The 9,064-nt window shown below is 51.4% G+C and overlaps 1 protein-coding gene across 6 annotated transcripts in view; it reads right to left on the bottom strand.

Moving 5' to 3' along the window:
* Positions 1-4,240: 4,240 nt before the first annotated feature.
* CLCN3 (Cl-/H+ antiporter 3) overlaps positions 4,241-9,064 on the bottom strand; it is a 90,990-nt gene continuing 86,166 nt past the window's right edge. For 4 of the 6 annotated variants that reach the window (XM_055428004.2, XM_055428008.2, XM_055428006.2 and 1 more), the window contains 2 exons: positions 6,709-6,784; positions 4,241-5,359 (listed from right to left, as the gene is read on the bottom strand). In XM_055428004.2, coding sequence (XP_055283979.1) covers positions 5,201-5,359; positions 6,709-6,784 — 235 coding nt within the window. In that variant the 3' untranslated portion in view covers positions 4,241-5,200. The remainder of the gene's footprint in view (positions 5,360-6,708; positions 6,785-9,064) is intronic. The other 2 variants (XM_055428009.2, XM_055428010.2) reach the window with 1 other exon arrangement.

The following is a 9,064-nucleotide window of genomic DNA, read 5'->3' as shown; positions in this document are numbered from 1 at the left end:
TTGGGGCCCACCCCAGACCCTCCCCAGCTTCAGGTGGACAGCATTCACTCAGCCCCTGGGGTCCATTCCTTCTGGCACTGCTCCCAGGGCTCGGCCTGTCAGTACAGCACAGGATGTGGACACAGTGAGTGTGTGCTCAACACACCAGGAGGGTTTTCCATGACAAACTACGCACTGGGTTTCCAGTGCAGTCCAAGGGGAGCTGTGTTTCACCAGATGCAGATCGTTTTTAAACCTCACAAGACATCCCTCACCTTATGACTCAGAGCTCACGGTCAGATGCAAAGCAGCAAGCTGCGGACGGGCCACAGGCCCATTAGCAGAGCTTCCCCCCTGAGTTCACCTGGTTCACCCTCATCTTGTAGGACCAGCTGGGCCTGCCCACGGAACTCTCCAAAGTCACTGTGTCACCGCCTCCTGAGTCCCAAGACCCACCAGAGTTTTCAGGATGGCAGGAGCAGGACACACTCCTGGGGAGGCCCTGCGGTCAGATAAGCCTCCGAATGGACGTGTGCCATGAACACGGTGCCCCTCGCTGGGTGCCAGGGGGAGTCTCCAGCACCGCCGGGGAAATGCGCTGATGACACGCCCACGAGTCACAACTCCCCTCAGCTGCAGCCCATGTCCAGCGCCCTGCCCATGGCCGCTGAGACGCAGAAGATGGGGCCTCAGTCCTGTCCAGGACTGGCCCGTGCTGAGGAGGGCCCAGGCTCTGATGCAGTCCCTTCCCTGAGTGCTACCTGCACGTCCCGGGTGCGTCTTAACGCCAAGTGCTTTGTGTTAAAAACCTGACACAGTACAGAGTGTGTTAAAACATAGTCTAACCTTTGAAGTAGCACTTGAGCTTTTTCCACAGATTTGTTTAACTTCTAAGGTCCTTGTTAATACTGCATAAGTAATTAGAAATAGTTGTTAATACATTTACCTTAATCTCAAGTGTACCTTCCATTAAAACGATGCAAGCTAGCTAGAAATTCTAGATCCAACCACCTCAAATATGTGTCTTCTAAATTTGCCTTCTTGTGATTCAGTGATACAGATTTCAACAGGATTGCTTATCAAGGAATAAATGAAAGGGTACAAAAAACATTCAGCTTACGATCCATTCCTCACATACATCAGAAGGCTTGGTATATTGGAACCAAAGCAGGGTTTAGGCACCAGTGCAAGAATGTGGCAGTTACAATGTGAAGACTACAGCTGTGAGCAGGGCTTCCTGAGAACAGGCTTGTGAAGACACTTCCAGGCTCCGTGCCCAGCAGCAGTGTCTGAGGGCTCATCACACATTTTGGGAGGGGCCAGTACTGTTGCCTAGAAAACCCCATGGATGGAGGAGCCTGGTGGGCTGCAGTCCGTGGGGTCACTAAGGGTCAGACACGACTGAGTGACTTCACTCTCACTTTTCACTTTCACACACTGGAGAAGGAAATGGCAACCCACTCCAGTGTTCTTGCCTGGAGAATCCCAGGGAAGGGGGAGCCTGGTGGGCAACCGTCTATGGGGTCACACAGAGTCGGACACGACTGAAGTGACTGAGCAGCAGCAGCAGCCTTTCAAGGACTGAGACTTGGTTGTTCAAGAGCGAGCCTCTGCCAGCCCGACACCAAACCTCCCCTTCTTAGCTCCTTCCTGCACTGGAGGCCTGGTCCTTCGAAATCTCACCAGACATTTTCAGGTCCTTTCCAGCGGCTGCTGTGACTCCAGGACGCCACCTGCCTTCCTGTTCATTTTCACCCAGTACCTGAGTTCTTTCATGAATAAAAGCAGCTTCACCCAATTTAACAAAACCATTACTCAACTCAGACTTGGCTAAGCTCACACCTGGAGCTTACAAACTATCTTCCATACAACTTCTCAAGCACATGCAGAACGATCCAGCTAAGGAAAAAGTGGAAGCGGTAAAACCTGACCCAAGACAGTGCTCCACTCTGTGTCCACACGGACTCGTCCTGTGGCACCAGCGCAGAGCTTTCTGCTCCCTGGCACCTGCAAGTCCTGAGTATGCACACAAGCCCCTGCCCTCGTCCCTCCAGCGCCAAGACCTTCCTGGTGTCCTCACACCTGCCAGTGGGTCCCGCTTGGGGACAGGTGCTTCTGCCCCCAGCACGGGAAGCCTTGTCAGCCTGCTGTGCGCTCACACCTCACCCCACCTCATCACCCACGACCAGCATCCCTACCCCCGAGGCCATGTCGTGCCCCTCTGTCCCCAGCTGGGGGATTTCTGCCCGGGCACTGGCCAGGACAGCACGAGGCTCCCCAGGATCACATAAACACACGTGCTCGACAACCGCAACACCAACTCATGACATGTACCAGCATCTGAGGCTCGCGCCCAGCAGTCCCAGGAGCTCACCTGGAGCTGTCGTCGGGTGAACAGCACGAGCACAGCAGAACAAGGTGTCCCGGGCGTGTCAGGACCAGGTTCACTCCCCTGGACGCCATGGATACCGCTCCACAGAGTGTGTGTCTCCCCTCCCCGTAGGCAGTCCTGTTTGCAAACCTCCGCGCTCGTTCTCAGAAACACAGTCTGCAGGTGACTTACCTGTCTCCTTTGAGGTGTGTGGTCCCTATACCCACACGTGTGCTGGTACGCACACCCTGCCGTCACCCTGGGGTCTGCCGGGTCCCCACAACTCCTGCTTGCCAAGGATAGCACTCCCTTGCAGCCCGAGAGATGCAGGACACCCCAGGAGGCTGCACGCTGGGTGCCCCAGACACATGACACACAGCAGCCATGACCCTGGGGCATGGCGACCGAGGGAATCAAAGGCCAAACCACACATTGTCGTATAGATTTTAATAGGTTTTCTGATTGACTCATCACAGTCACCATTTGTACTGTAATGATATGCAGCTTTACTACACTAGTATAAATAAACAGATAAATACAGCTCTAGGCAACATCGCAGATGAACAAACCAGGCATTCATGAGTCAGAACTGAACTCAATTATTAAGGAGAAGAGATGCTGACGCCCCGCCCATTCTCATCACACCTTCTCAGAAAGGCGCTCCAATGAGGCTCCGCCTGCGCTCCACTGGGCCAGGCACTCCCACCGCACGGTCTCCAGCTCCCCTCGTTGGGCTGACACGCAGACACACCAACATACCGAAAGGAAAAGTGGAATGCAGTGACAGACAAAACCACGAGTGCGCTGGAGGCACAGCCCGCCCCCTGCATCTCAGCAGGAAGGGCACACACTGAGGAGAGAATTGGCATCCACCCGAGATGTCAGTGTGAAGCAGGACTCGAAATCAGAAAGGAAACGAGGGAGACAAAACACACGCCACGTGTGACGTGGTGCGGCCATGGAGCCCACACGCTCGCTGGGCCTCGGGCAAACGCACGGACAAGAGGTTGAGAGGAGACCAGCTGACCATGGATCAGGAAGGGCTGTCTCCACACGCTGCGAAGCAAGTGTGGAGGTGGCCAGAAGAGGGAAACAGGACAAAACACTAACTGCAGGCAGAGCAAAACTCAGGTGTCGTGGAATTCCTAACGTCTGCTCACCTCTCAATGGTCTTTCTAATATGGCTTTGAGAGCTTATAAATCCTCAGCATCATAAAGATCTGTGATCTCCCAGACCTTACAGGTTTATTAAGAATCAAGAGGTGAACAATCACTTCCAAAATATAAAAAGAGCTCATTGCAAGATGTGTTTCAGAAAAATGTCTCTAAAAATTCACTTTGCCTCCCAAGATGCATAATCCAGAATTTTCAGGCCAGTGCTTCAAGTGAACTGCCTTTGCTGATGTGAAATGAGACCATGATTAAGACACGTATTTTCCAAAACCCCAAATTTCAAACACATCCAGTACATTTTCAGCCCACTGTGCAAAAAAGTGCAGCGTGGATTCAAAATGTCACTGGACACCTGGACATGACCTCCACGAAGATTCACAAGTTCTGTTCAGATCAACATTTTAACTGCTACCTCTGCCATTCTACTGTTTTCTTTTAAGGTTAACACTAACTTTTAATCTGAGAAACAATGCATAGTGTTTCAGCTTCCAGTTAATGAGTCAAAATGGACAAGCCAGAAACACAACCCAGAGGATGGCAGTGAGAGATGAGAAAAGGTGTCCGTACACGTGTGATCACAAAGAGACAGCCGCACCACACCTTAGACCCTCGTTCCCACTGTAAACTTTGTTCATATCTCCATATTTCTAAGTCTGAATTAGTCTATAAAAATCACATTAAAAAGGTAAAAGGATTTAAGTGTGATATTAACTGATCTGTATTTTATAAATTTTAATCCATAAAAATATAAATAAGAATGGTAAATTTTTAAGAAAGAAATATACATTTAGTGCAAGTTATGAATTACATTTCTTCAGTGTCAGCAGTAAAATACCTTAAGGGGAAAATAAAACAGACTGATCTAATTCCAAGAAAAAGAAAATTCCAGTGTTTAAACATGCAACTCATAACAGGTGCAGCTCCACACAGCACTTCCTTCTTGTCACTATCGAAGCAGCATCATTTCCTTATGCTCAACGGTACTTGTGTTACAGGAGTTTTAGAAACAAAAATTTGCGTTAAGACCAGTTCACATTATCCATCAAGTCAGAGAGGGTGAGAAAAGCAAGAAAAAAACTGTCCATCCTTACCAGTCAAGTCCCCTGTGGTGGATGCTGAACCCCTGCACCCCGCGAGCGTGCCCTCCCCCCACGCAGAGCTTCCGCGGCCTCGGCCCGGTTGTGGTACGTGGGCCTGCCCCAAGCACCTCGTGTGGGACACAGCACCCACTCCCTCCCTGTGACGAGACCTTGGTGCGACCATGCACATCTCAATATGAGAAAGGACTGCTCCCCACGGGCGCACCATTCTCAGAGGCTTGGTGACAGCGCGCGGGGGAGGGGAGAGGAAGAAGCTCGTCCGGAATGTAGAAAGGTAATGCTTTACCTGTACGGTACAGGAGTTAAACACAACAGTTTTGATTAAAAAAAAAAAGGGCAAGACCTTGCAGTCTTAGAGATGGCTCAATTCAGAGGGATCCCTTCCGACACGGGGCCTGCCGGCCTCTGCAGTACCAGAGCCAGCGGGGTCGGATCAGGGCCGCCTCCAGGGCTGAGCGCACGGCGGGGACCGGGCCCCCCGACGCTGCTCGCCGCCGCCTCTGCCTCCCCTCCCCGCACCACAGCAGCATCTGCAAACGCGCCACAGGGGCCCGCCGCCGCCAGTCCTGCCTCCCGGTCAGAGTGAGCTGCTGCTGAGCAGGCAGGCCTCCTCATCGGCCTCCTCCCCCTCCTCCGCCGCGGGGCTCAGTTGAACATGATGGAGGCGGGGTCTTGGTTTGCTGTCTGGGCCATATGACGGAGGATGTCTTTTTTTGTGATGATACCAAGGAGGCGTCTGAAAAAGACAAGAAGGTTGCCGTTAAAAGGAAGGGAAAGGAGAAGCTAAACCCACAGCTAAATCCTTTCGGCTGACAGAAGGAGAGCAAAGCAATCAGCCCGAGTCTGTATTTTCAAAAAGCATCTTGGTCAAGTAACTCAACACCCAGCAGCCATGCTCGGAGGTATCGAGCATGACACCCCTAACCGCTCAGTGTCCCTGCCCTGAGACTGAGGACCGGACCGCGGAGGCAGAGCCTCTGAGTCACGTGAGCCAGCGCGCGAGTGAGCAGAATGCAGAAGAAGGGGCGCTGAGCCCACCTGAGGGGGACAGCTCCTTCCCCCAGGCCAAGAGAGAAGAAAACATAACGACCAAGTCCCGTTTAGAGTGCACTTTTCTTTAAAGCCAAAATTAACTGTCTTTAAATAAACTGATTTAAAGAGTGCCCAGCTGTATGCCGAATCTTCATGAAAGCACATACAATTCAGGTAAAATGCACTTAAAATGGTCAACACAATTTAAATCCCAAACTTCAGAACCCCAAGAATAAATCTCTAGGATGACCCAAGTTTCTACTACAGTCATCAATGTCTTCCTTTTCTGATTTTAGTCAAAAAGGTACAGTGCTTTTATGAAAGTCTGAGTTGTTAACGTTTACATTAAAAGGTAGGTGAAAAAAAAAATCAAGCAGCAGTCCTAGAAGATTATTACAGATGAAGCAGAAAGCAGAAGGGATGAGTAGTTACTTATTTTTCTGGCCAATGGCTTCTTCAAAAAGGAAGCATGGAGATGGTGCCGGACTGAAGCCTATAGGGACAGGCCTCACGGAGGGGAGACAGCCACAGGCCAGAGAGGCCAGCGTGGGGCTGCCAGAGCCAGACAGCTTATCAGAGAGCTCGAAATCCCTTTAGTCACGACTCCACTGGGACCCACGGCCAGCTACAGTTACCACACGTGACCTTCAGCTGCTGCCCACACTCTGAAACAGCCTACAGAGGGTGCTGGCGCCCAGGCCCTGGGATCTGAGGGTATGTGGGGCGGGAGGGCCGCTGAGCTGGGTAACATGTCCCCACGACACAGCCAAGACCAGGGAAGAAAGACAGGGACGGGCTTGGGGGCTCACTGGAAGCAGAGCAGGCGTCCTGGGTGCAGTGGGGCTATCTGCCATAGGACTGCAGAGACCACACTGCCTACAGTCCTAAAGCCAAGAAGAGGCTCTGGTGGCCAGGAGGTGGGCCTGCTGCTTCCCAGGGCAGGGTGTGCACACACCCCCGTGTGAGGAGGAGGAAGGGTCTAACAAGCCCGGTGGGGGAGGCAAGGGCACGGAGCCACCCCCCGCCCAGTCTGGGGAGCAGCCGCGTGATCACCAGGGGCTCGGCGCGCCGCGTCAGCTCCTCCAGGTGTGCTACCATGTTCTTCTTGGTGATGATCCCCAAGAGGCTCCTGCAACAGACCACGTGATGCTAATGACTGTGGGGGACTCGGGGAGGGGTCCTACCATCATGATACAGAGGGCGAAAAAGAGTTAAAACATGATGGGCTTCAGAAAAATACAGAAGTGCTCTGAAACCCCAGGTACCACTGCATTACTTCTACTGGCTTTTGCAAGTGACATGATCCTACTTTAAATACTGGTAGGTAGCTGTCCTTCTTAAATTAAAAATCAAGATTATAAAAGCTCAAAATGAAGATGACTCCAAAAAAAAAAGTGCAAAGAAATGCCATCAGATAGAGCTGCACAACTCTGAACTGTAGCTTCATGTTCTCTCCACAGAAGAAAGTGCTTCTCATTCCTGAAGGGCCACCCCCGGCCCTCCTCACCTTTATAACGGAAGTCAGTGACTTCAACTCCAGTCTACAGTATATACACCGGGTGCTGAGAGCCTTCAAAAGCTCTCATCTATAAATTCTGGAAGCCCCCCCAGCGCACCCTGCAGGGTGACTGGACACCCTGCCATCTGGCTGGACCAGCTCTGTGTCGCGCTGCCTCAGACCACCCTGGCTTCCTGAAGAATGAACGTCAGCAGGGGACCTGCTCAGTCAAGGGCTCTGGGCCCACGGGAGGCTGCTTACACAGCGGTTAGCCACTTAGCCACGGAGCAGGGAAGGCGCCCGGGGAGGGATGGGCAGGAAGCAGGCAGGGAGGGGAGTGGGAGAGGCAAACACAGCTTCTTTGCAAATGTCTTCTCATCTTTTACAATGACACACTTATCCTTAAGAACAAAGGCAAGCTGAACAGTTCTCAGAGAGTGGGAGCACATCACCGTCCAGTAGCTCAGAACACGCCCCACATAAAATAAGCACCCACTCAGCAGGTGTTCTAAGAGAAACAATCACCAATTCACCTGCATATACAGTTGGAATCAAGAAAAGTGAGCATCTTGACATTAAGTAAAAGAACCCCAGTTTAATTCTTACTCGTTCTTCTCTACCCGATTACATACAATGATTAATTTCAGTTACTAAGTTAGTAAGCTCTGCCAAACCTCCAGGTACGCAATGAGGTCAGTCGTGAATTTATTAAGGACAAAATGGCAAACTTATACATTTATTAAGTAATCTTTGTATTTACAAAGTAACAGCCATAAAAGGAGGAAATACATATGTTTCCTCTCTTTAGTTACTGGAGAAAAGAGATTTCATAGTAATAAGGACGAACTCAGTACCGCTTTATTAATTTCACAAGTCTGGGGAAAATCAGTGCAAAGTCTGACTCCTGTAAAAGATGACTTTGTTCCTTGGGGTGCACAACACTGTAAGTACAATAAGGCTCGACCCAGCACCCTGCCCCATGGTATCTGTGTCCAGAAACACCGGGCCTGGGAGCCCCTCTGCGCCCCAGCTTCCTCTCCCAAAGGTGCACGTTTGGAAAACCATGTTTACTGTCCACCCCGCGTGCGAAGCTCCACAGTAAAGAAAACTCTACAGCATTTGATCCAATACTTTCCTGACCCACACGGCCACAGAACTCATTCTGAGCAGTTCCTGTGAATGTCCTGCTGGTTCCACCAAAGCTGAAGGATTCTGAGAGGTTCTGCTTATCAGAACACGAAACGTGGGCAAGACCCTCCCCCCAACCTCGTTTTCTCCTTTCATCTGCAGGTCTGGATTCCTCAAGTGTTCTTCCCCCAAACACACAGCTGTTCACCTCTAAGGACTCAGTATGAAACCCCAGCATGTTGACTATTAGCTGCTGCTGCTGCTGCTAAGTCACTTCAGTCGTGTCCGACTCTGTGTGACCCCATAGACGGCAGCCCACCAGGCTCCCCCGTCCCTGGGATTCTCCAGGCAAGAACACTGGAGTGGGTTGCCATTTCCTTCTCCAATGTGTGAAAGTGAAAAGGGAAAGTGAAGTTGCTCAGTCATGTCTGACTTGTAGAGACCCCATGGACTGCAGCCTACCAGGCTCCTCCGTCCATGGGATTTTCTAGGCAAGAGTACTGGAGTGGCTTGCCATTGCCTTCTCCGGTTGACCATTAGACTCTCCACTAAAACGCAGGAGACATGTGCTCTCTTCTTACATCAACCTATTTTCCTTGAAGGACAAAAGTAAGGAAAATGTAATCATGGCACCTCTCTTACGCACAGGCAGGCTCAGGCGAGAACCTGAGCTGCCCGCCCTTGCCAGCGCCCTCTCCATTCACTCCTCTCTAGCGCCTGTGCGCTCAACAACCTGGCACCGTCAGCGGAGTGCACGGCGGTAACGAGCCTCACCGGGACTGC

This window comes from Moschus berezovskii, chromosome 7 (genome assembly GCF_049115385.1).
Source record: "Moschus berezovskii isolate FMDL1 chromosome 7, NW_MosBer_1.0, whole genome shotgun sequence".
NCBI lineage: Eukaryota > Metazoa > Chordata > Mammalia > Artiodactyla > Moschidae > Moschus > Moschus berezovskii.
This window is presented reverse-complemented; position numbering and strand designations above follow the sequence as displayed.